Here is a 27,054-nt window from a genome sequence, read left to right as displayed (position 1 = left end):
CATAGTCATTGTTTTTTCCCTTTTTTTATTTCCAAACCCAATTTTTACCTGCACTTGGGTGCTTTTGGCTTTGTTTGGGGTTCTCGGGGCAGGGGGAGGGTGTTGGCTTTATTTTTAAGAACTACCAGGTCTAATGTACCAAGTTATCTCCAGGTGAGGAGCAGGGAGAAAGGCTCATCCCCTCACTCCAGCCCCACACAGAGGCCATGGCTGCTGGTTTATCAGCACAAGTGAAAAGTGGGCACACGCTGAGGGAATCTTCACAAAAGCACTTTTGAGCCATTTGCTTACCCATATCAAGGCACACAGACAGATATAACAGTGAGAGGCCTTAGAAAAGTGACCACTTTTCCAAGGTAAATAACTGGTACATTTTCAGAAAATGAGAAACCAGACAATACAAAATACATAGCATTAAACTGCAAGGTGTATCTGTAGGTCAAGCGCTCCTATTCACTGTCATTATTCCCCATCATTGACATCTGCTGTGGAACCAAGAGGCAGCAAATCTAAAACGATAAAAGGAAAAGAACACAATGCAATGACAGACTGCTGAACTGTCATACCATAGCCTTGAAATTATGGGATCAGGCAGCCTTAGAAAAGGACTAGGCATCTGTACAAACAGTAATATATATACTATTGTAAGGATTTTTTTAAATGGTTTGAAACAGATGACACAACTCTGGAGCTGCAGCAGAAGGCTGGGAGAGGGAGCTGAGTGTAACATCACTGCTGCATGGCTCCTTGCAGCAACATTCAGAGCTAGCTCTCACTGAATATTGACACCAACACTTACTAACCTTACCAATAGTGAGATACAGGATGGTGAAAAATAAGAGCAATTTCTTTCAACCTGGATATATACGGAGCAGCTTCATTTTGTGTACACAGATTCTAGTTTCCTTAGGTGAGCTAGAAACAGAAACTCTAGTCCCTTTCTTTTCCTTCACACACTGGTATGCAGGAATGAGAATTCAGTCAGGCCCTGTATCACTATGGATGGGATAATAGTGAAAAAAGGTGCAGGGAGGTAGAAAATTATGTGAGCGAGGCTGTAACAAACAAGACACGAGCTATTGCAGATGCAGAGTCCTCTTAAGTTTAAAAAGCTGCATACTCACCAGTTTTTCCCAGAGCCTTACAACATAATGTTGGCAGTCCTGCTTCCTTCAGGCAAACACCAGTAGAGGAATTACCAGCCCGAGTGTGTGAAGTTGCTGACGACGTTCAAACTTGGAGTCAGTCAGCCTATTCAGCCTTCCTGTTACTAGTATGACAAGGTTGTTACTCCATGCCTAAGCATTGTTTCACACACTCCTTTCCAAGATGAAAAACCATCAGCTACACACTTTCAAGAGTCTTTGTGGACACTGTAGGAACCCACCATCAAACTGGACCAGGCAGAGCCATACTGTGCTTTCTAAAGCTGTCAAAATTGCTGCAACTTCTTTGTCTTCTGGTTTATTCATCCAAATACCACCTAGTTTCCTAAACCAGTAGATTACTCAGGGTGTACCAAGTATAGAAAGGACTGTCATAGTTCAGTATCAAGAGTTAAAAGGAGCCTGGCATAATTCAGGGTCATAACACAAGTATGCAGGAATTGGAAACTGCTTGCTTCCCAAATCTCCACTACTCTTCAAACACATTCTTTTTCCCTCACAAACATCTGCAGCTACTGTGATCTACTAGTCTTGGTGCAAAGCAAGAGTGCTAGTACACGATCATCCCAGATTTACATATAGTTGGCCTGTAGCAGTACATCTGCCCACTATTTTCACAGATTTAACCCTAATGAAAGGATTGCATCTCCCAAAATCATCTCTAGGAAATTTTACATCTCCTGTAGCAAGTGATACAACAAAAGATAACCTTTCCAGTGAACTGCTGGTAACTCATTGCATGAAAAAATTACATCTCTTGCATGCTGTAATACATGACAGTTATTTGCCCCAAGCAAACTAAAAACTGAATGGCAGAACTAGCTGGTTACAGATGGTAGTGTGAAAAGTTTGCCTCCTCCTTTCTATACTGCTTAGCTGCAAGAGCATTAGACAACAGAGCAAAGGATTATTTGTACTTCACTCAGATTTAAAAGGATAAATGCTGAATATGAATTCACAGCCTTCACTTTAAGCAATAAAAAAGTGCTCCAACAAAGGAAGAAACAGCTTTGATGAAACATCAGATGGGATAATGAAAAAGAGCAGCGAGATGAACTTGACATGAATATTGGGCAAAGTTTGCTTTCCAGAAAAAGGAACTCCAGCTCTGCCTTTATACCTGGCCTGTTTTTTAACAAGGTGTGGGGATGTGTATCACTGGCTGATGACAAAAGAAAGCAGAGGATATTTGCCAGCTGGGACACGGTAGATTCAGCTGAACCCCTGTTGGTTCTCCATGCTGAGTCAGCCATCAGGAGGGCTGTGGAATGACAGACGGTGAGACTAAACACAAAATATGCCATGAACTGCAGGAGCAATGAAAACTGGAGCTTAAGCAAACCTAATCAAGAGTTAAAGGATAAATACAGCCTAATGACAGGCAAATGGCATTAAAAAGTAGGTGGCATAAATGAATGTTCAAGCTTCACCTCTGCTCAGCACCCAAGTCAGAAAAAAATCCCCAGCACACCTTAGGGAAAGACACAGCAATATTAGAGATGAAACACAAAGTGAAAAAGCTGGAATCAGTTCAGACTTCCTTTCTGGACAATCTGTGAGCACCACAGATGTATTTAAGTACAGCCAGCTTTTTTTTTTTTTTTAAATAACTTTAGATTTGCAGCTGAAACATAAAATCCAGAAAGCAGCAGAATTTTCTCAAATGCTGAAATAAAGACTTCAAATCAGTTTAAAAACAGATCAGGAAAGAAAGGCAATTTCACAACCAAGTGCTAAAACACTGAAGACATTGTTCTAACACAGAAACAGATGAACAGGGCAGATGCAACATTACAATCAAGTTTCTACACACAAATAAAGCACAGGGAAAGAGCCAGAAGTGATACTTAAGGCTAGAGACTATGACCTAATGTGTATAATTAAGCCACATGAATTTATTCAGCTCCCTTTGGTTTTTTACAGAGGAAAAGGAAAGCAATAGATAATGGTCCCACACTGAGTAAAGAATTTATTAGGGCATTCCCCCCCTCCACCAAATGCTTTGTCTTATTAAACACAGGGAAGAAGTGGCTCTACATTAAGAACTTCCAATTCTACATAGTCATAACTTTAAGGGAAGATACATACCCTAAAATACTGCTACTTGACCAAAAATGCTGCCTTTTCTATGACACAGACAGTTATGAATGACACACAGTTGTTTTTTCACTTTGGGACCTTTTAAGATTCAATGCACTGATGACATTAGTCCAACTGAAAATATTTCTAACAAAGCTGCAAATAATTTCCTTATTTCCAAACAGGAAAAATACAATTTTTTCCCCCAAATAGTATCATTTTATACAGCAATACCAAAAGGCAGCAAGGATATCTAAAGTAAAATGGTAAATAAGGTGTTAAATTGAATAGAAATCTTAAGATGCAAAAAATGGAAGTTTATGTTTCCGTCTGTATTTTGGTTTTTGTATCTTGGAGACAAAGTACCAAACCAGCTTCCACACTGGCCTAGGCTCATACAAAGAGCTCCAGGTACCATGAGTCATGCCAGGGCTGCTGGAAAGATAATTAACTTCTTTCGAGACACACAGCTTTCTGGTCATCAGTCTACCAAATTCACAAAGTCACCCCAGGCAAAGAATTCATTAATTCCAGGTCAAATAAAGCAGAAGTAAGCATGTTCAAAATGCAAATTATCTTTGTTTCCCATTTTTCACATAATGTTGAATGAAAGGAAGAGGGAAAATGCACTGCTGCAGTGCAGGACGGAGAAATACACTCCCACCACATAATGGTACCTTTACGATCCTTCTATTCCAGAGTCTTGTCTCTGCTTTGGGAATACAACTTTATATCATTCTATTTCTTATTAAACTTTATTTCCTATAATAAAAAAATTGAAGTCTACAGTAACAAAACTTGGTCTTTACCATATCCCTGCTGACCCAATTATACCTTTGAAGAGGTACAATAGTTACTATGGTTATAAATGTTAATGCAATAGAAGGCATTAATATTAGTCAGGAAAAAAAAATCCCAAACTCAAATCTAATCCTCATTGTATAAATAAATGATCAGAAGATAAAAGTTTGCAGCACATTCTATTGGGTGTTTGTCATCCAGCTCTATCGCCAGAGGTTAAGGAAATGCATGTGCCATCCACCTGTATGTCAGCATTACCTAAACATTGTTCTGATCACCAACTGATCATCACTTCTTGGGGTCCTGATCAGGCTCCTGGTGGAGCACACATGGGCACAGCACAGGGTTTGGTGAGGCAGCCAGGCAGAGCAAGCTGTGTATAAAAATGCACACACACTTCCACAGGTCCTTGCTCAATTGCAGAACTATTCTTTAACTATGGAACGTCTCAAAATACAGATATCTTGCAGTAACCTTTTCCCATCAGTACATTAAAGGGCCAAAATCAAAACAATACATGTATTCTTCAAAAAAAAGGTGTGTAAACATCCTGGGAAAAGCAGTATTCATAATACAGATGTTAAAATTTATTTTTTTATAACAAAATTGTGTTTGCTATCAAAAACCCTGTAATATTTCTGGTGTATCAACTCCAACATAAATACATTAACTGTTAGCCAATCACTGTTCCCCTCGCAGGAAGAATTTCTAATTGATTATGTGACATATATTGGATTATACACCACTACTTATATTATACAATATATAATTCATGTTCAATTCTTTCTCATTCCACATGTACATCTAGAACTTAATAACCTTTCTCTAAAAGGTTACTCATCGTCTCCTTTAAATGTACCTCTTCAAGTCCTGGCAGTTTTTCCAATATAGTATTATTTATCTCCTGTTCAGGTTTCTTATGCTAAACATAGTAAGGTCAACAACCCATAGAAATCTTTGGTCTCTTCACAGCATGAGGCATGTACTGTAATTTCGAGGCAAAAAACCTGTAGAGAAAATCAGCATATACTGGATGCTGCTCCTTTTCACAATTCCAGCTTAACAGAATATATAAGGCATCTAAATTTTAAATTATACACATCACTTCAATTACATTATAGCTTCATCTGAAGCTAGCAATTACATTTCGTAAAATAAATTAATACTTCACTTCAAGAAGCTGTAGAGAAGTCCAAACCTCTGAAGTATGCTTTTGTTAAGTCATTAAATTAATGCACAGATTTGTCAGCTCTTTTCTCACATGCTTTGATCAACTTATTCCATCTTCTCCATTTGCCTCCACATGAAAACTGTTGAGCATGCTACAAACAGCATTATACATGAGTCCTCAAATGTTTCCTGTCAGATATCTGGGGCAAGACTCTGCCCTTCAGATTCTCAATGCAGGCTTCATTTCCAGACAGGCCTCATATTCAAGTGTTGTCTTCTAACAGGTTTGCCTGTCAGACAGAAGAGAAATAATTACTGAAAAATGTTTTGCATCTCGTATTTTTCTTGTCCTATTTTATAGCCTAATATTAAATGCGAAAAGCCGAATTCATTGATTTTTAAAAGAAATTAGAAGTGAAATGGTATTTGAAGAAGCTCGGGGGTTTTCTTCCATTTCTGGAAAGCTGAATGCAGCATTACGCTGTATTAGGCATAAAAAGAGAACAAAATAGTTTGTGTAGTATCATTAAACTGATTAAGTACAATAATTACCAGATAATTAACAAGATAGCATATCAAGAAAAAACATAAGAAAACCACATATTCTTTTATTTCTACACTAAGCCTGCTTAATTCTAAGCTAACAATTCCTTTCTTAGAGAAATCCTCGCCCTGCTCCTTCCTTTTAAAACTAATTCTTCTGAGAAACCATTCCCAAACTTACAGGATATACTTTACTTTTCCTGTTCTATTACCTGTTGAATCAAACAAAAATTTCATTTCCCACTTCAGAAGTTTAATTTAGTGCATATCAACAACAGGAAAACACTTTAAATGGCTTTGACCCAGAAGACTGATGAAGGATAAAACACTTCTTCCAATATATATTAATAGTAGATTATGTTCTACTATAAACATTACAAAAAGGCACAATCCAATATATGATAAATATGCTTAAATGTTTTACTGAAAAAACACAGGAATGTTGCTGGATGTATTGTCCTTGATTATTTTAGACTTTTTCTTAAGGAAACAGAATAGTATTTATTTACATGTCATTTAATGCCTATAGGTGATTGCTACAGGTTATTAGCCTTTTCATCCTTAAGAGCCAAGGAATAAATGTTATCTCCATTAAACACAGCAGAAAGATGGCTTTAGAGACTTCCTGCGCATGTTCACTAATGCACAGTCTAATCAAGACACAGTCAGTTGTGGCTTGCATACAACACAGGGGAGAATAATGCAAAAGTACAGTAGACAAAAAAAAAATTACTCTGCCTCTTCATTTTGGAGCATTTGGTATCTGTGACTCTGCAGGTCTTCAATGCTCTCAGCAATTGGCTTATTTAGTGTTTCTGGCAGGAGGAGAGTCAGGAATCCTGCTGACAGTCCACTGATTCCAAACACCACAAACGGTACAGAAGGACTAAGAGATTTCTAGAATTCAAAGTACATAGTAAAAAGCACAGCATTTTTTCCTGCTCTTAAAATACATCAACTGTAGTCAAAACCAAAATACTACAACTTGTCACTCCAGCAGTTTGTGCAGTTTTCCATATACTAGTAGAGCAAAGAAACCCAAAAAATAGCATTTCACAGAAACACCTTCGTATGACAGCTTTTTTTTACATGTCTAAGAAAATTCAGATAGTGAGCCTTAGCAGTACCAAATGCATTATACAGCAATCATTTCACTAACACATGAAATAGTTACACAACACAGAATATTAGACTTCTATTTCAAAAACCAATAAAATACTAGGTATTTTTAAGAGTCTTATTCATTAATTTTTGAAATTGAGTGAACATTATTTAACTTTTCATAAAACCAACTTTTTTTTTTTAAGGAATATAGGCATACATTGTACCAAAATCAACAAAGTGCTTTTGAGAGAAATCATGGGAATCTGAGTTAAATAAAAAACTCAATAATCTTACCATAGATGGCACAAACGGAGCCAGAATGCCCCCAAATCTGCAAGACATGGAGCACACACCCAAGCCAGCATTTCTGTTTTGAACAAAGGATGAAAGATTTGTACTTTCAGAATACACAACTGAGTCATGCATGAACATGTGGTGGCACTGTCAGAGCCAACTTAAAAATATAAATTATCAGTAGTCTTTAATTGAAATGAAGTTTTAAGACCTCCAGCAGTTACTCCAAAAGTTTTCCTGAACTGGCTGCAGATAAGGTAAAATCACAGCCTTTCAAACCCTCACAAAACCACCCTTCACAGAAGTTTGAACAAAGAGGTTTTCCAAGATGCCATATAGGGCAATTCAACTGGACATCCCTGTGCTGAATGGGGAATGATTTCAAAATGTGACAGGATCTTCAGAGAGATGCTATCTGCAGCTCAGACTGAAGCAGCCTCAGGGTGCACAACTGAAAAGTCAGTGCTTACCTCCAAACAGAAAATCACTATTTGCCAGTGTGAAGCTTGAAAACATCTGGCCAGATGTGTCACTACAGGAGCTGCTGAATTCTGGGCTCCCCTCCATTTTCAGACAAGTTCAAAAGAATCTCATCTAGACTGTGATATCAAAGCATGGCTTAGAACAGCAGGATCCTCTCTAAAGAAAGTTAAAAAGTCCTTCGAGTCTTTTATTTCCTGATCAAATGCAAACATCTTCCACCTCTGTATCACTCCTACATAGAGTATGTAACAGCCCCTTCAGAGACTGCCATTGGTACCATCATTAGTGAGATGGCAAGAACAAGCTCAAGGTGGCTGTTCTCTCTACGTCTCTTGGTTGCTTCCTCTCACTCCTCATCCTCAGTCTCACTGCAGAGCTGAGCTGCTCCTGCTCGCCCTTTTGTCACAGTGACAGGGTTAAAGAAGCAGAGCAGTGACATGGGTCACCAGTGTCCCAGTATCAGCCACCTGCACATCCCTTCCTAATGGCCCTTTGCACAGGTGAAGGGAAACAAGATGATGGAGGGAGCTGATGAGAAGCCAGTGACTTTGGCGCTTCTTCACATTGAGGCAACATTGACCCAAACCCCACAAGACAAGGCCAAGCACTTCCCCATCAACAAAATCCTCGAATGAGACACACTAGTCTGTCGGTGAACCATTCCTTTGGAAGCATCTTTCCCACAGCCCCCAAGTCTGTCCATACCCAGAAGTTTGCTGGCTTTGTTTCCTGGTGAGAGGTAACAGGGCAAAAGGTAGTCCTGAATGCAAATTGCGTCATTTCAATTCCAGTGCAAAATGAAAGCAGTTGTTAGAAGACCATATGATAGTTTTAATTCAGAATTCAGCAGAGTTTGAGTTATACAGAATAATGTGGTATCCAAGAGGAAAACCACACAAATAGCTTAGTAATTGCTGAAAATAAGCAAAAAAGCTATCCTAGGCAGTCCAGTGGCCCCACTCTGATTTCATCCATCAAATACAAGGGCATCATCATTTTGCAATCATTTTCTCATTAAAAAAAAAGAAGTTCATTCTTATAGCTGTATTACTAGAGCCATGATTACATTTTGTCCCCAAAGATAACCTTACTCTTTGTCCAAAATGCAGCAGCGCTGAAGTTTTCTATTTTTAACCTTCTTTTCCCCCATAGGTATTTTAATGACACATCAAAAAGGAAAAAAGCCCAAAGCACAAACACTCCCTAACCTACAGCACTGCCCTGTTTCTAGCACGAGATGTATTTGTTGTCATTGCTGCATGAACCAGCTAACTTAAAATATGTGCCTAACAGTCTTCATGCCTCAAGCAATAATTAGGTTTAAATAAGGAGCAGTAGGACTGAAAACTTATTTTTTCTGCAAAACATCTAACTGGGGGGGAAAAAAAGGAAAAAAATAGTGATCCTACCTCCTCTGCCTTTCAACGTACATGCTTCATCCCATGACATGAGCGAGGATGCCACGAGCACTACAAAGCTTTGCAGACACCACCAGATGGTGCTATTGCTTTGCTTTAAATTTAACACCCATCACCACTTCCCTTGCAGAAACTATAGTATGTGCAATTAAAAGTACCAGAGAGGTATTAAACATTGTTAAATGTATAAATTGTCACACGGCAGGAATTTTCCCATGGTTTAACATAACAATTTGCCACATTATTAAACATGACTTATCTAATAAAAGTTGCTGATTTTTTAAACTGTCTTTATTCTTGCATGTTCTCCACTGGTGGTCTGTGAATTTGACATGCAAAGTACTTTTTTTGCCAGAATATTACTTCAGATTCTCAAGTGAAGCAGTACTTTACTTGATTTTTATTCCTAATTACAAATGCTTAGTTTCAAACACACCGAAACAGTGCTGTAATTCTTGCTAGGTATGAGCTGTCACATCCTTGGCACCAAACATCAATAGGACTTAAGAAGATAGTGTAACATGGAAACAGAGCAAAAAAAGCAGAAACCAATAAACTAAAACATTTTCAGATTTAATTTTCTTGATTATTAACTCCAGAAAAGCAAAGGGGACAGGAAAAACAAAACAAACAAAACAAAACAAATCAAACACAGGCACTTAAACTAACAAAAACAAAAAGGAAAACAATGAGGTTTTAAAGGATACAAAAGTTTGGATGGGGAGAATGCAAACAAGCCCCCACACCCTATTTCAGTTAGCATGCTTGGGACTTGCATGTTCAACCTAAACCTGTGCCAAGGAGTCACACACTTTTTTTTTTTAGGGGTTTGTTTGTTGGAGGATTTTTTTGTTTCCCCTTTTTAAACTTTTCCCCAAAGCCCTCAATGACCTGGATTTATGTCACCAACGTACCTCCCTCCCTCTGTGGTGCTACAGTCCACATCTACCAGCTGGGACACCTTCCTCATCAGCTTTCAGCTTTCCCTGCACTCTCTAAACTGGGCCCAGATTTTGCAGTAGATTTAAAATTGCTATTCTTAACAAAGTTCTGCAGTATGACTCAAATTCTGAACATGTACTTGGAGTACCATTTGGAAAATCATATGGAATCAAGATAAGGGTGAGAAGAACAAGACTGTTTATTATATTTTCCTATCTCGGCTTTTTCTTGGGATAACAGAATAACCTCACAGAGAGTTGGTAAGAACTATGAAAAATAAATTTTTAGCCCAGTTCTTCATTAATTAAATGGTATAGAGCAAATTACTGTCAAAGAGATACTATTAAATTAGTTGCATTATGAATATTTAATAACAAAGATACAGAAAAGCACTTGTTTTCCAGTGGGCTAACAAACAATCATCTAGGAGATGTAAGTATACATAAGGACTTGTATAAATGGTCCTTTCTGCAAATACTCTCCATTTATGATTAGGTTAGCACACGATTCATCACATCGCTACGTTTGGGTTTGCACCCTGTAATTTTACTCCCAAAAACCAACAGAAGTGAGAAACCCAGCACCTACCACTGCAGCACAAGAAGGGTGGTTTTCATGCTTCTATTCTGGATTCAGACCTAGAACAAGTTGTCCCAAACGGCCTGGGAAGGTGCACAGGTGCAAAAGGTGTGACTGCTAGGAAAAACTCTTTTGAGCCCTGGCAAGCTGCTTCATTACAGGAAGGATTCATACTGTTATTTCAGGCAAAAATAATTACAGATAAATACTAAAGCATACCAGCAATCAGTAGTGCTGAGCATGAAAACATATTTTATTTACCCAGAAGCTCTGTTAAATTACCTCAGCAGTGTTGGGTACAGCTCAGATGTATAAATGTACAGGATGTTGAAAGCAGCACTGACCATCATTTTTCCACACAGAGCTAACAAAGTGGGACCAAGGAGGAGACCTTTCAGGAAAGAAAAAACAAGCTGTAGGCATGAACAGTCTCTTTTATTACTCTTTTTTACACAAACATCCAGGCTTCTTTAGGAGATTATCACACATATCCAATGTTTGATCCATACATTTTTCAACAAAAGCACTGTCTCAGTTCTTCCCAACCAAACTAGCTTAAGAACAGATGGTTAAAATTGTATATAGGACTAAGAAAACCAACCCAATTTTTTTTTGTGAAATACAAAACTGTCACAGGCTGAAACAGAAGGGCTGCCACTTCCAGCTGTGCAATCAGAACATCTCACCGGGTAACCACGTCTTTTGATGAGCACAGACACTGTACCCTCTCTGGCCCATTTATTGGAGTCAACCCATAACACGCACTGTTCACTCCAAGAGTTTACTTGCTCCCCAAGGACATCCTCTTAGGACTTAGAATTGCAACAGCTCTGTAACTGGAAAGAACAAATGCTAGTGCAGCCCAGTTTACTAACAGAGTTCAGTCAGCTGAACTGAAGTGTGCATGTTTTAAAGTCTTTAATTAATGTGATTTTGGTTATGGTTATGTTTGCACCATCTGTTTTAACAAGAAGATAATTTAATACTCTTTCAGCATGGAAAAAAACCCTGAATGCTCTGATTAGCCGTATTTCAGGTTCTCCTCCTAAGCATTGAGTTCATCATGCTTCTGTTGGCATCAAATGATATTCATTAAGTAATGGGAAACTCTGATTGCGTCTCAATTGCTTTTCTTTTAGTTTTGCCCTTGAATATTCTCAGTACAATTCATCTGCTCAAGTCAAATTCTGTTTCAATTGATGCAGAAATTCATTTGTATGTAAACTGAAATCCAGAAACTTGATTTAGTTTCTCTAAGCGTGGTGCATTTTTGCAGTTATTTCTGTAATTCATGCAAAAGAGATGTGCAGCATTTTCATCCAAGTTCTCCTTTTGCTCAGGAAGAACTCCAATATTCCATAGAGTTGCCAGATGGAAAGATGTGAACCTGGTCCTCCAGAGCCCTGCTGGGTGTTGTCAGAAAGCTGGGACATCCCTTGCCTTCTGTTAAGCAAATATAAGGCAGTGAAGGTACTTGTGATTTGTTAAGTTTCAAACATGTTCTCCCAGGAAGAATTAAAACTGAACACTGCAAATCCACATATTAGCAGTACAGCATTGGAAGTTTTGGTTTTACTATCAAAACAGAAGAAAGAAACTGTCTAGACAGAGAAATTAGGACTCAGATTCTTAGGAATGAATTTTAAGTGCACTGTTCTCCAGGTTCCCTCCCTTAGGGGATTCTGAAGGCTGGCCATGTGGGGAATTATCGTGGGATGAGAAGCACACTGGCAATACCCAGGGAAGCTGACATACAGTGAAAATAACCCCAGACATAGTCCTTATGTTTTTCTCACAGTCTTGGAACATACTTTTAGCAATTCCTGCAGAACAGCCCATGATTTTCTTTCCATTTAAAAAATGTAACAGCATTAAAAGCAGGAATGCACATTCTCCTATGGGATTCTGGTGGACATGTATCCGTCATTCCCTTGGTCTGGCCAAGCATGTCCCTGCAGCCCCTGGAACTCTGGTATTACAGCTGCTCTCACACCTTTCCACCGAATGTGCAGTGGCAGCTGCACACACACAAGGCTGCCTGAAACAGCCCAGTCAGGGCAACTGATCCAAACATGGGTAAAAGTAAGGTTCTAAGTTCTCTCTAAATCCATGTACTTCAGTTTTATTGATAAGGGATGACCTTCCATTAGTAGATCTTTGGAATTTAGAGAAGTAAACTGGAAGAAAATGGTAACAAGCGGTGCTGATGTCTAAGACCTTCTAGAAGAGGAGTTTCTCTGTGAGATTAAGTTTTGATGCTGTCATTGCCATTAATAGTCTCATTTGCAGTGCCATTATGTAGAGTCACCCTCTGCCAGTCATCTTCATGGTAAAAGTTCACTTAAGCAGTACTTTTGAAACCAGGAGTTTATAAACTTACTTCAGAAAAAGTATCCACCATAAAAGGTTAGTTCTCAACACAAAATAACCAACATTAACAAAAGCTGAGGTAAAATTGATTTAAATAACTGCAAATTCTCTTTCCTTTTTCAGTGGAAAGCAGATCAATAAAAGCCACAAAAAGGTATTATGTGTTCAGCACAAGCAGATAAATCTAAATGAAAGATAAAATCCAGTTACCTCTAGACTAGTAGTCTCCTTTTCTTACTATAGTATAAAGCAAACACAAAATGCAGATATCTTTGTGCTTTCTAGCAGCTTTTGGAAGAAAATAGTATTACAGCTCCATTCTCCCTCCACTGCCACTCTCCCTCACCATCTTCCAGTCTGATACACAAACTAATTGCTGAGTTTGAGTGATAAGGAAAGAGGAAGCTGAGGGATGTATCAGTTTTTACCTAACCATTGAGAGAATTTTAGTCTTAAATTCAGTACACAACTCTAATAACAAAAATGTTCTTGGCTTATTCCACAGGGGAAATTACTCAGATCAGATTCTCATTCACAAGTTAGCAGAGTTATGTAGAAATCAAGCAAAGGTTACAGACAAGAGGCAAGTGCCCAACATCTCACTAAAATCTTAAATCCCTTGTAATAAAATCAAGGATCTTACCAGTCATTCAGAAGAACAGAGACTTAGACAAACATAATACTAATAGGAAGGTCAGACTGGAGCTGCAACAATCCTCATTTCATCCAAAGTGACTCGTTTTCATCATGCTTGGAATCGAATTTATTTCTACTGAACTGACAAGGATCACTCTGGGCCAAGAGCCAGCTTTACCCTCTCTACAGTGCAAAGTCAGATGTTTTAATGGGATTAAAGTCAAGTCAACTGGAAAAGGCAGAAGACTTCCTGTAAATTAGCAACTCTTCGGGAACATTACCCTATCCTAATTAGTCCCTACTGCTTTTCTATCATTTTGTTTTAAAATTTATAAGAAGCATAAAGAGGAAATCTGTTGGAATAAAGAATCTGCCTCAATAAAAGGAGCAACAAAACGTCTGAGAACTTGAATTAAGACAAGATGGCAAATTAGATTATGGGACATTTTATCTCTGTCTGTTTTTCTTCCTGGGACTTCTGAGATCAATTGGAACTGATGCCAGACAGCATTTATATCTGTTAAGAACAAATACAGCCTATGGAAGACTACCTTGTAATCACATTGCTGGTGCTCCTCAGTCAAAACACTGCTAAGGCTGAAGCATTTCTAATGAAGTGACTTTATGAAAAACAAAAGCAGAGAGCAGCCTCACACTATTTGTTAGTGCTGTAAGTTTTCAGTAGCAAAAATAAATAGTAATACAGAAAAACTGAACTTGAAATGGAAATGAAAGTGAAAATATAAGCCCCAAAATTTTGTTAATGTCACCAACAATGCCAGAAAAGAACATATCTTTTGAAAAGAGAAAAATACTTGATGATACTCCACTGTTACTATGAACTGTCCTCACAACTGCATAAACAGCAACACCCAGTTGAGACTGACATAGACAGCAAGCTTCTGGCATCTCTATGGGTTCCATACTGCAATTCTGACTCTCATTTTTTATTCGCAAGTACAAAATTATTTTTTATGCTTTGTAGTGGCTTGGGGCTTTTTAATGATGAGTTACGCTTCCAATTCCATAAAACCTCAGATTTCTATTTCTATACCTACCACATGCCACCAAAAAAGAATGAAAAATTAAGCTTGGCATCTCACACTGTCAAGATCCAGTCAAACTAATGTTACACTGCATGGCAGTCTGGCGATAAAATCCAGAGCTTATAAGGTTAACTGCTTGAAAGTGATGAGCGCAGTGTCAGTGTCTGAGACAGAATGTGACCTTCAAAGAGCCAAGGCTTACAGTCAGACAAACTTAGTCAATTAACAGGTTCAAATTATGCCTGCAGGAAGGTAAAAGGACTACAGACATGACCCTGGCTCCCTGACCAGTCCTGAAAGCAGGAGAGGAGTATAAATTGATAGGTCTTCAGGCGCTCATAATACTCAGTCACAAAATATCCATTAAGTTGTTTTGTCAGCTTTTAACCAAATTTGGAAACTTCTGGCTTTGCAGCAGCACACACTTACCAGCACTTGTTGGTAAAAACATGGTGAATATACAGGCAAATCCTGCAAATATCAGGAAACACGTCATGGTTTTACGTCTGCCAGACCTAGAAGGAAAAGAGCACCAAGGTAAAGATGTAAACAAAGTCCTTTGGGTGTCTTTCAACTTGTCTGTAAAATATCAAAGTACTAAAGTACACAGCAGCATAAGGAACAGTTATAAATCTATTGTATCTTGGTAAGTACTTCAAATCTTGCTTCTCTAGTTCTGTGCACTGAAATCCTCCCAAAACAGCTTTCCTTTTTCTAGTCAAGTTTTCATTTTTAAGCTATGGAATTTGTAGCCTTGAGAAGATTCCATCTACTTTGGCAACAAGAACTCAAGACTTTTTCCTCTCTGTACTAAGCAAGGCAATGGGCCTTGTCTCCAAAAGGGTATTACAGTGCATACACACGAAGATCAAATTAATAACGTTCAAGAAAATGTAATTCAAATACTTCTTAAGTATTTCTCCTTTACAACTTTGCATAAACATAAACAGTTGTAACCCACTGTAAAACTGTTTTGTATGCTTTTGTGTCTAACAATATACACACAGAAATCACTAAGGGCCATTTTTACTGCCTGGTGTTTTAAAATAAAAGAGAAGATGACAGGACAGAAAATCATCAGCCCATCTCCACATCTGCCATATTTAAATATTTCATAATTATTTGCAAAGACCCACAAGTAAAGATATTCTTAGCAACCATTTGCAGGCATGTAGAAATATTACACGTCCTTGTTACTTTATGAACTTTCACAGCTATTTCTAACTACTCCCCCATACTAGTAGAACCACAGTTTATCTGTAACAAATGTACAATGCTTGGTTTTAAAAATATAAAATATTTTTGCAACAAGCAAGTAATACTTTAAGGATATTGCTCACTAAAACTGAATGAAAACAGAGCAGTGGTTTGTCACATTCTCTTCTTTATTAAAGCATCTAAAACTACACCTATCTATACTTCAGGAAACCAAAAGCTTGAAAATTACAATTACTTTGACAAATTACAATGAAGAAAAAGAAAAAAAAAGGGAAAAAAAAATAAAAGGACTTGTGCAGTTTGCAGTTTAAAGAAATAGATGTGTCACTTAGGCTTTGTGGGCTTGAGGTGAAGGTGGGCTGCTTGTTTTGCTTTGCAGTTTAACTGAGCTGGCAGCTTTTTACTGCCCAAAATTCCCCAAAGGTGGCATCCTCTCCAGGATGAAGAAAAGAGGATTTTTGCCACTGACCTCAGTGAGACCAAAGTATCATAACAAAGATACTGAATGCGAAGTTTACGTGAAACCCTGAGGAGCCCTCTGCTGCTGGACTGTTTGGCCTTTGGAAAATAGAACCTACATAAAAAGGATGGCTTCCAAACACACTGAAAAGTATGAGAATACATGGACATGGCTCATCCACACCTTCATGAAAATTCAGCAGTTCTCACTTCAAGGATCTCTTTGAAAAGTAAAAATGAACAATTCTGAAAACTGCTTTCAACTGCAGTTGGTAGGCACTACAAACCCAAGTTATTCTGAATAAAATATGTAAGAGATATATTATAACCCATAGATACTTGAATAACTAAGCTATTCCTTTTTTCCATAAAGACCCAACTTTTTAAATAACATTAATCATTGAAAAGCTTATCTCTGGAGTAATGCAAGATACGAACAGAACTAAAAAAAGTGAAGAGGCAGAAAACCAGGCTCTCTTTTCTTTATCAAGTGCAGAAACCCCCACAGTGGAGTAAATCCCCAAAGAATCAACACTGTTCAGAAAAATAGTGAAATATCTTACTGAGAAAAACGTTAATATTTTTCTATGGTATCTACAAATGTGTGAAGAGAACTGGGAAATAAACTTTTCTTACCAGGATTTCTCAATAAAAAACATGCAGAGGGGAAATGCTGGAACTTCCACAAGACCAGAAAGAGCCACGTTTAAATACAGATTTCCTCTTAATTCACCAGCATTTAAAGTTAGTCCATAGTACACAAAACTACAGACATACCTAAAAATAACCAGAAAAGTTGTATTATTAACTGGTCTTGTTGTATCACTTTTCAAGACAGCACCTAATATAAAATTATGCAATCTGTATTTTATCTTGCTCACAATTTTCCTCCACTGAGTCTATGTAATGTAATTTTGGGCTGCTTCTTATTTCAGATCTCTATGGTTGCTATCCAGGCAGGCCTTTTCTTCCCAAGACTGGTTCCAACACACATCCTGTCAGTTATTTCTGCTTCAGCTTCTCATTTCAGTCTGCATAAATATTATGCTCTCACCAGATTATTTCTTGGTAGGTTTTGAAGCAGTTTCTGAGCAACACACTGAAAATAAAACACCACCAGCAACAATAACAAAACACCAACCTTTCAAGACATCATTTCAGATGATTGTTGCCTGCCATCAACTGCGAAATTTATGATTTACTTTCTTAGGACATCATTTTTAAGAGAAAAGGATGAAGATTTTGTTTGCTTCCTGCTGTCTGATTCCCAGCACCTTGGCATTGTGTTATTACCTACCAGAGGTACATCAGAATGAGGGTTCGCCACCGAAGCACCGGGTGTCTCACCAAGGTCAGGATACCAGCTGTTGATTCACCATTTCTCAAAGTTACTGCATTTGGCTTCAATTTCAGATTTAATCTCTCTTTTCCATTACCAAGGGCAATGTACTGCAGCACATCTTCAGCTTCTGCCATTTTCCCTTGGGAGTACAGCCATCGTGGTGATTCTGGGAGCATGCTAACAGGACAGCACAGAAAATCAACAACGTAAAGTTCATTCATATGAACACAGCACTGAAGTCAAGCTTTCCATTTTGCAGATCAACACTTGAAAAGAAAGTACCAGTATGAAATTCAGAGGAAAACATTCTATTTGCACCGCTCTGCATATTCAGTTCCAAGTAGCCTGGTGCTAACAGTTAACCTTACAGATGGATCATTGGGAGATGCTTGACAATGCACTCAGTGATGTTAAAAGAGCTGACACCGAAACCTTGACTTGTGCTGAACTACTTCTTAGGCAACACTACACTACCACGGCCCAGGAAGCATCTCAAACCTCTATTATCTGAGCAGCCTGGACAAAACTTCATTCTCATAAAGTTTATTTCAAGCTTCCCATTATGGGAAGGGCTCTGAGTAAGAGTGGAAAGAAAAGGAAGGAAACCTTCCTGGGGAATTAACTGTCAGGCTCCAGTACCAGCTCATTGCTGCTGATGTAGGTTTTAAACCTCTTATTCCCACATATAATCAGAATATCCCTGCTTACCACAACTTCATGATTCCTACTTTTTTTTTCCCTGTTGCAGCTTTTATATGAGCCATAAAATAAAGAATGGAATATTTTGAACTGAACATTTATTTTCTCTGGCACTCTTAACAGAGATATACATTCTATAACCAAACTTAACTTCCATTACTTTAAAGGATCCCAGTATTTTTAGTATTTGGGGAAGTAATTCTACTTCATCACAAACAGAATGCCATAGAGGAAAATATATCATGCAGAACTTCTTTATGATGCCCTCAGGCTTTGTATTCTTTGACTACAGGAAGAGAGGTGGGTTTTTTAGTGTAGTCTTCAACAGAACTTCTTTCAAGAGAAGATCTATCTAACAAAAGGAAATCAGAGGAGTCTTTTTCAATCTGTGCTGTATGCCAGACATTCCTTGCATTAATGTGCAGGCAACCTACTATGCTAATTCTTTAATTTCTTCTACAGTTTTAACTAGTGATTAGGAATGTACAAGGTGTGTAACTTTTTATGTTAGAAGAACGTTCTCTAAGAACACAGGCCAGCCAAAGCTAGCACTTAATTCTTTACATACTGATGCAGTTTAAAATCATTATTATGATAGTGCCAGTGTAGGAATTCTAAACAGGAGCACCCAGCACCAGGAACAGGCACAGGGAACCTCAGAAGCAAGCAGATACATAGCAGAACATGCTAAAAAGGTAATTCCAAGTGCTCCCACTTATTTCCCTTTGCATGCATCTCATGGAAAGAAACTCTAAAATCCCTCTAGGACAACTTCCAAAACTTCTCAAGTGCTGAAGCCCTGCCTTGGCAAGAGGCAGTGCTCCTGGCAGATGCTCCAGCTTGCAGCCTCTGGCAGGCCTTCCTTCCCTTCCCCAAGCAGATTTGTAATCGAGTTTTCTTGGACAGCTGGCACACAGCTGCTCTTTGCAGTGCTGGCCACCACAGCTGTAACAGCATTCAGAAAAACAAACTTGTATTTTGGGTAACCCTGAGTTTCTGCTTCATTTAACACCCCTTCTTCCCACACGGTATAATTTTAACCTTGCTTGGTTCACAAACCCACGAAGAAAAATGTTATCCTCATTTTTGCCACTCACTCAAACGATGACAAGAAAAAGTAACTTCATTACTGCATCTTTTTTCTGATCATTATAATGCATGTGAACCACTTACAAAGAAAGGAGGAGGAAGAAGACTCCTGGAGTATTCGCCACGAAGGCAAGGTAGCGCCATTCTCTGACACAGTAACCCAGCCAAGCATAAACAGCAATGCCAACTGCAAACGTCAAATTAGTTAAGGACCCTGAAAATACAAGAGCAAACCAGTCACTACAGAAACCACTGGCAAAAGAAAAACATTTCTTAAGCAGAAGCCCAAAATTCCTAGCCCATGATACACCTAAATAAAACAGCAATTTTATGAGCTATGTTTATAGCACTTGTGAACCAGCTGGCTTAAGTCTATTTTGCAATCCCAATGAAGAACAGCTTTGTGTAGTGTGTGGGAGGGTTGGGGTTTTTCCCCCCTTCGAAAAATAAAGAGTAGGACACGGAAGAGAGGAAGAAAATAACAGAAACCTGCAGAGAGAAAACCTGAGGGCAGGAAGGGGACACATTGAGAATGAGTGCTTTATTTAGGTCTGTTAGGGCAATCTTGAATAGAAATGGCAGGCTGGAGCAGAAATTGAAACTAAGTTCTAGAAGTACAAGGACGGAGCTCAGTACAAAACCAGCTGCCAAGCCAGAGGTTTACTACAGCAGATGTCCGATGAACAAGCATAAATAAAAATGTTTAGAATATGGGGTCAACTGGAACTCCAAAAGCCTAGCAACAAACCTCCTGCAGCCTAGCACAGGAGATCCTGCAGGAACCCAGACACTCTCAGCTGTGGCTCACAAGGGCCAGCTCACACCAACACCCAGGACAGCTGCCCCAGCACAGCTGAGCTGCATCCAGCAGCTCCCTCTCCTTCAGCCCCTCCTTCTCAGCGCTGAGCAGAATTAGAATAGAGCACCTAGAGCAACGAGCTCTAGGAAGTAGGAAATGGCCTGTCTCTTCCATCCATCAGGAGGCTGGCCCTGCAGGGAAAAGGCAGGGAAGAGCAGAGACAACAGGGCAAGGAAGGGTGGGAGAGAGAGAAGGCGTAAGTCAGAAAAGTGAACTCAGGAGAAAAGGAAAATTCAGTACTTAAAAAAAAAAAAGAGTAGAAGGTTCTAACTAAACCACAACTGTCTCATACATCCCCAGGACTCCAGAGAAAAAAAATACGAAAAACAGTAGAATGAAGCAACTGAATAAATGAGGGAGAGAAATATACCTCCAGCTGCAGCAAGTTAGCATTTGGAGCATGGTTTTCTCCGTGTTCTAGAAGCTGGAAAGGAGTTGCAGCCTGGGCTACTCCAGCTTTGCAACTGTCTGATATGCAAGTGTTCAGCTTATTTAGGTCTTGGCAGTTGTATATGAAAGAAGGACATTTAAAAATACTGGAGAGTCAGCACATTCAGCAGTGGAAAAAACACAGTTCAGGCACTAACTCATTCTGTGGTTCAGAGAAAGTTCCCAGAGTACCTTCCCAAGGTACCATACAGATGAATTAGGCAGGATCTGCTGAAACTTTTTTTTTAATGTAATGCAGTGTACAAATTTAGAAATGTTAGGAATTAATGTATCAATTTGAAAACCTTGGTTTTGCTATTTATCAAACAAACTCAGTCCCATCTTCCTTATTCAGGCACCTTTCCCACAGAAATCAGAACTTGGAAGAATCACATCACACTCATCTGACTTATACTACAACTGACTTGACTTGGTAAAAACATAAAAAGGTACTGACAGAACAATATGTGTCATAGTAACAATGATTAAATATATCCCAAATCCCACCTGTAAATGACCAAAATGATTTTCCTACATATTCTTGTGTTAGGACAAAAGACACAAGAGCCATTCCACCATTCACAATTCCAACAAAAAACCGTGAAACTGCAAATACGTCATAGTTCGGAGCTAAGGCTGTGACGTACCCAAAAACGACATCAAAAAATAGACCTGCAGAGACAGAATAAAATGTAGTTAGTACTTCTGCTACACAGCTTGAACTCAAAAGAAGGGAAGAGACCACAGCCAGTTAGTGACTGTAATGATTAGTCTGGAGTACTCATCTCTCATCTCTGGCTTTCTGAAATCACACCATATGAAAATTACAATCATTTTCAAGTCACAATGCCTGAGGTCTGCAATGCCAAAGATGGCATTTCCTTGAGAAAATTTTCTCATTTAACAACAAGACCCTTTGGCTGCAAACGCAGCTGGAAAACAAAACACCAGGACTTGAGTAACCCACCCTGAAGATACTTAGAAAAGTCAGTCTCCCCCACCCCCTTGAAAAAAAAGCAGATTATTTTTTATTGGGAACAATATAGTTAGGCAACATGTGGAATACTGTGCTCCAACAGAGACAGCCATGGCAAAAACAGGTTTTTTCACCTCCCACTGATACTTCATGACCTCTGTGCTGCTCAGCACACTGACAAGAATCGGTTTCAGTGCTGCTCCACTCCAAGTGAAACGCTTATAACACGTCATTGACAGAGCAAGGGACCCATGAGCAGCCTTTCAGTAGGGTGGCCCAGGGGCAGGAAAGAAAGAGATGTTTTCCATGTAGAACACTTAAGAAAAACCTTTTAACCATCTTACCTGAGATATACACTGGTTTCCTGCCCAGTTTATCTGACAAAGGGCCAAATGTGATATTTCCAATGAGCAATCCAGCAAAAAACAGGGATGATGCAAGGCTTACTTTGTAGGCTTCTTGTTCAATTAGGTACCACTATAAAAAAAAAAATACAAATCCTTATTAAAAGTATGCCCTTCCTCAAAAAATAATTTAAAACTATCAAAATTCTTCTCATCATTTCCCACTTCTTGTTTTATATTCCATTAAAGTTTTATTCAAAGTTTGATAGGTAGGCCAACAATAGTCATATTCTTTCCTCTCTAACAGATTCTAATATCTCTCCTCCTGGAAATTGCATTGTAATAAATTAAAATCATTCCACTTGGTAAGCATCATTAGCTGCACCCCAGTTCCCAAGCTTTGGCAAGGCAGCTTATCTTAGGTTATTAAAACAAGGAAAGTCTGACCTGTGAACAGCTTAGCCATCTCAGCACTAAACCAGCACAGCTACTTCAATGAACAGGTATTAAAATTTCATTATTAAGAAGTATAATGCACATTCACTACTGCAGTACTTAGAGAGTTAATGCTGTGCTTCCTGAACAATGAGGGATCCCTGGTGCCTTTCCTCACCACACACACGATGCACTCTTGAAGAGAACCAGAAAGGGATTACAGAAAAGTGTCCCTGTTTCATAAAAATGCTCAGAACTAGTTATGGTCTACTCGTTGGTATTTCGGTATTTTATTGCGCACGTGCATTTGTTATCAAACAAAAGTTACAAATAAATTATGGGTTTCTTTAAAAAATATACTTTCTACCTCATCCAAAATCTAAACTGAGGCAGGACAATCACAAATCATCACAGTGAAGTAACGGAGAGTGGACTGAAAATACTATTTCCCAATGGGGCGAGGCATGCGGACAGCCTGTACAATGATTAGTTCTTGAAGCCATTCTGGAGTTTTTTTGAGAGCACTGCCCCTGCAAAACCAGAACAGGACTGAGAATATTTAAGCTCCATGAAGTTTAATCTCCATCAACAAAATAAAGGAAATAAACTTTACAGAAACAGCTCTTGCAGGGTAGAACAAGAGAAAAGACTGCTTTTGCAAACTGTTACTTGTGCTGTTCGGTGGATCAAAGTGTGTATTTTAACAAGTCTGATACAATGATCTGTGAAGAATATAACTTTTAAAAGAATGCATCTATCTACTTTATTTTCACAAATAGAGGTTGTTAAATATTCTTCAAAATTAACTGTAGCTTGCCAACAAAAATGTTGCCAGTTTTGCTCTCACCAAAACAGGCATCCTCTGAGCTCTTTACATGCACAAGGCAGTCTGGTTTGTCTGATTTAGTTACTAGACTGCTAGCAGAGAAATGCTGGTCAGCATCTAAAGGCTTCATTAAAAAAAAAAACTATTAACAATACAGTCTTCAGAAATCTTAAAATAAAGTTAAAAAAATGCATAGGAACATAAATTTATTTTTATTAAAAAACCACAGTATTAGTTAAAATCTTTTGACTTCTGATTATAAATTAAGCACTACCCTATGTTAGGCATCCTGCTGAGAGTCTGAACCTGAAGGAAACAGGCTAATCAGAAATTTCTGTTTCTGACAGAGGATACGATCCAATGTTGCATAATTCCTTCTTATGTCTAGTCACTACATTTTTCCAAGATAAACACTATACAGGCCCACTTGGAATAACGGGAAGGAAGCAAAATTTGACATTAGCCACACACCAAGTGCTAACCTGTCTTACAGGAGTTTACTGACAACTGCTCCAAGAATTCCATCAGCAGAACTCCTGCAGTTCACACTACCAGCCAAGCCACCCACACAGCCTTTTTTCTGACACTGGCAGTGATGCTGAGGTCACTCCTGCTTGCCTGAGCAATTATAGCCCAGGGACCAGGAAAAAGCAAGCACAGCCTCTTGCCTGGAATCCATAAGGCATGAAGGTGAAGGGTCAAGCTTCTGTCCCACTCGGCAAACTCCAGTCTGTTCCATCTCCCACTTTCACAGAAATATCCAGACTGGTGCATGAGTTCCATTTTAATGGTTATAGTCTTTAATATGCATCTTCTGTGAGTAACTAATGCAGCTCATGGCAAAGCTTACATCCACAGCAGATTGTGCACACATGACAGATTGAGGCTTTTCTCAGTACAAAGCAGACATTAAGAGGAGCTCATTCTAAATTCTAAAGTTATAAACTGCTAATTAAATGATCATTCTTCCTTAATGACTTTCTAAAACAGATGAAAGTAAAACTGAAAACAAAATAAATAATATACAGAAAGTTTAATCTAAATTAATAAGCATTAGATTTATTCAGTCACGTACTCTCAGATTTTAAAATGATAAAATGAAAGAGCCAGATAGGTGGATTCTAAAAATTTTTAGTGCCATGAGCAGAAGATTACACTAAGCTCTGCTTGGCTTTCCCAAGCACCATGTCGTGCACTACTGACATAAATCCCAAGAGGAGGAGAAATTATTACAAATGAGAGAAGTACTTGCCTCAGTTACGATGGATGTGAAATTCCTGGCAAAATGGATATGCTTGGCAAGCTCAGCTCTGCTCACCAGAATCCCTTCTTGGTCTCTGTGATACTCAGGCACAGCTCCCACAAGCACAATAAGCATCGACTGACAAGCCACGTATACCTTAAAAATAAAACACGATTGTTTACCCTGAACAATCCCAAGAGACCTACTGGAATACTGCAAGCTTTTCATTAAACCAACAGTTAGCAAATTCCCTTTACCCAGCATCCCAGAGAAAACACAGTCAGTCTACTGTGTTTAAATCCCCAGATGTGGCCATGGAGGCTGTTGGGAGCAGCAAGTACCACTCCAGAGAGGCTGCTGCACTTCCAAGGAAAGTTGCACCTTGATACCCTCCTTCCTGTTGTAGAGGTGTTCAGTTTGTTCTTGCAGTTTTGTAGCCAGACATAGGAAGGGAAAGAATTAAAAACTTCATTATGGTTTCATAGGTGTGATCTAAGACTAAAACTTTTTATGTAATAGATGTTTTACTTACTACATTCTAAAGAATAAAACCTGCAGTAACAAGTAAAAAAAAAAAAAAAAAGTTATCCAAGATTTTTTTTTTTAAGTCTTCGCTAGTTCTTTCCATTTCAGGAACTGAATTCCTAACCTGATCATCAGCAAAACTAGAATGTGCAGGAATAAAAAATAGTTTCATAAAGAAACCCGTATGAGAATATTGATTTATTGAGATAGGCCTCAAGATGTTCTACATATCTCCCAGGCCTTGCATGCTACTTTATTTTTCTAACCTAAAATAATATTATCCTTAAGCCTATCCACACATTAGTGATTTTTAGGAGGTTACCACCGATGGAAGCTTTGCCTCTAGAATGGCTCTCTTCATTAGGCCACAAGTCTTTGGCTGGTGCTTTGGCTGGATGTTGTTTTAATGTACCATTTAATCCGGTGCTTACCATGGACACTCTTGCAGAAACAAGTTACAAACCAAAACCTGCAACCAGCCCAATTTCCCTCCCAACAGTGTTTAATTCAATGTAGAACTACACTAATAGGAGGAAACCTGATATAAGAAAACAAAGAGAGTGAAACATAAATGTTTGCATGCCGGGGTATGGACACTATTTAAAGAGAGCATCCTACATAACACTTTCACAAGAGATTAAGAAGAAAAAAAAATTTAAAAAAAAAACAGGGAAAAAAAAACCCAAAAAAACCCAAAGAAAACATTTGGTAGGGTTAGACTCCATTTCCCTCCAGTCAGCAGAAGTTTAAAAGTCACTCTTCAGAAAAATGAAGTCGATAAAAAGACGTGCATAGGAATAGGAAAAACAGATCACAAACTTTGACAAGTTAAGCATGTAAGACAGCACTGAGGTAAGCAAGAGGTTTGACAGGCAACTTGGAAAAGAACTAAATCCGTTTTGGAACGCCCATGAATCCAAGCGGGGCTCCAAGAGGATGTTTGCCGCCACGGTAATGCGAGGGGAGGGCTCCTGTGCCAGCCCCCGCAGGAGCCAGCGGAGCAGCCCACGGCTGGGACCAGCAGGGGGAAAGTCCTCTGAGCCGAAGGAACGGAGGGGACAGAGGACCTCGGGCTCCTGCGTGACCCCCTTTCCCAGCGGAATGCCCGAGCCAGCAGCAGCCGCCGGCGGGGCGGGGGTGCGCAGGAGCGGGGCGGGAAGCGAGCGTGGAGCCCCGCGGCAGAGCGGGGCCGGGCGGCCGCGCCAGCAGCAGCCTGTGCCCGGGAGCGGCACCGCCGTCCCGCTCTGCCTGCGCCCTCCGGGACGCTGCGCGGGCTGCGCAAGGAGAAACCAGAGGGAGCGCGCAGCTCCCAGCTCCCCAGACGCCCAGAACGCGGAAGCGGGCGGCCGCAGCGGCCGTGAGGAGCCCGGCGGCCCCGCCTCACCTGCAGCAGCACCAGCAGCGCCGTGAGGCGCCGCTGACCAGCGCCGAACGGCCCCGCCGCCACGAAGGCCTCCTCCAGCTCCAGCTCCATCCCCCGCGCCAGGGCCCGCCCGGAGCAGAGCCGAGCCGCGCCCCTGTCGCCCCGCCCCGCCGGGAAAGCCCTCACACACGGCCCGGAGCACCCGCTTCCTTACTGTAAATCGAGCGAGCCCGGGCAGCCGCGGTGCGAGGGGAGCGGCGTGAGGCGCATCAGCATCAGGCGGTGGGAAAAGCCTCGCCGCTGCTGCAGGGAGAAAGGGCTGCCAAGAGAGGAGGTTGGTCCAACAGGATGCACGGGGATATGGCCACATCTCTCCAGCAAAAAGGCACGCACAGGGGAGCTGCGAGAGATACCCCAGAGAAGAGCAGAAGAGCTTGGCAGATGTTCCACAGTGGTTTGAACAAGGGAGCAGCTTTCCTTCTTTCATGACCTCGATTTTAAGAGAAGCAGCGTTTTTCATCAAGATTTAATCTAGACTAGATAATTGCAGGCTTTCACCAAAGGTTGATTTTGTTTGGTAGCCTTCTCCAAAGGCCAGGAAATTGTCCTGCCAGTT

At 39.7% G+C, this 27,054-nt stretch overlaps 1 protein-coding gene across 3 annotated transcripts; it reads right to left on the bottom strand.

Moving 5' to 3' along the window:
* Positions 1 to 4,452: 4,452 nt before the first annotated feature.
* LOC116447104 (solute carrier family 22 member 15-like) lies at positions 4,453 to 26,578 on the bottom strand. Of its 3 annotated transcripts, none has more exons than XM_032115805.1 (12): positions 26,460 to 26,578; positions 24,560 to 24,706; positions 22,047 to 22,179; positions 21,234 to 21,398; positions 19,523 to 19,652; positions 17,606 to 17,827; positions 16,945 to 17,085; positions 15,061 to 15,146; positions 10,862 to 10,970; positions 7,158 to 7,230; positions 6,493 to 6,656; positions 4,453 to 5,506 (listed from the first exon to the last, which is right to left on the bottom strand). In XM_032115805.1, exons 1-12 carry the CDS (start codon positions 26,547 to 26,549, stop codon positions 5,494 to 5,496), a joined length of 1,473 nt encoding a protein of 490 aa, XP_031971696.1. In that variant the 5' UTR covers positions 26,550 to 26,578; the 3' UTR covers positions 4,453 to 5,493. The 3 variants fall into 3 exon arrangements, with proteins under 3 accessions (XP_031971696.1, XP_031971695.1, XP_031971697.1); XM_032115804.1 differs by having other exon boundaries at positions 6,498 to 6,656; XM_032115806.1 differs by lacking the exons at positions 4,453 to 5,506; positions 6,493 to 6,656; positions 7,158 to 7,230; positions 10,862 to 10,970 and adding an exon at positions 10,994 to 12,022.
* Positions 26,579 to 27,054: the final 476 nt, after the last annotated feature.

This window comes from Corvus moneduloides, chromosome 8, assembly GCF_009650955.1.
Source record: "Corvus moneduloides isolate bCorMon1 chromosome 8, bCorMon1.pri, whole genome shotgun sequence".
In the NCBI taxonomy this organism is placed as follows: Eukaryota; Metazoa; Chordata; class Aves; order Passeriformes; family Corvidae; genus Corvus; species Corvus moneduloides.
Note: the sequence above shows the minus strand (reverse complement) of the source record. Positions and strands in the feature narration are given on the sequence as shown.

What these genes read in the sequence shown, in the direction of transcription:
- LOC116447104 (XM_032115804.1), bottom strand. Translation starts at nt 26,549, where the DNA reads ATGGAGCTGGAGCTGGAGGAGGCCTTCGTGGCGGCGGGGCCGTTCGGC. An exon ending in CGCTGCTGGTGCTGCTGCAG is followed by an intron (nt 24,707 to 26,459) that starts GTGAGGCGGGGC and finishes TTTATTTTTAAG; the next exon opens with GTATACGTGGCTTGTCAGTC. An exon ending in ATCATTTTGGTCATTTACAG is followed by an intron (nt 19,653 to 21,233) that starts GTGGGATTTGGG and finishes TTGTATTTTCAG; the next exon opens with GGTCCTTAACTAATTTGACG.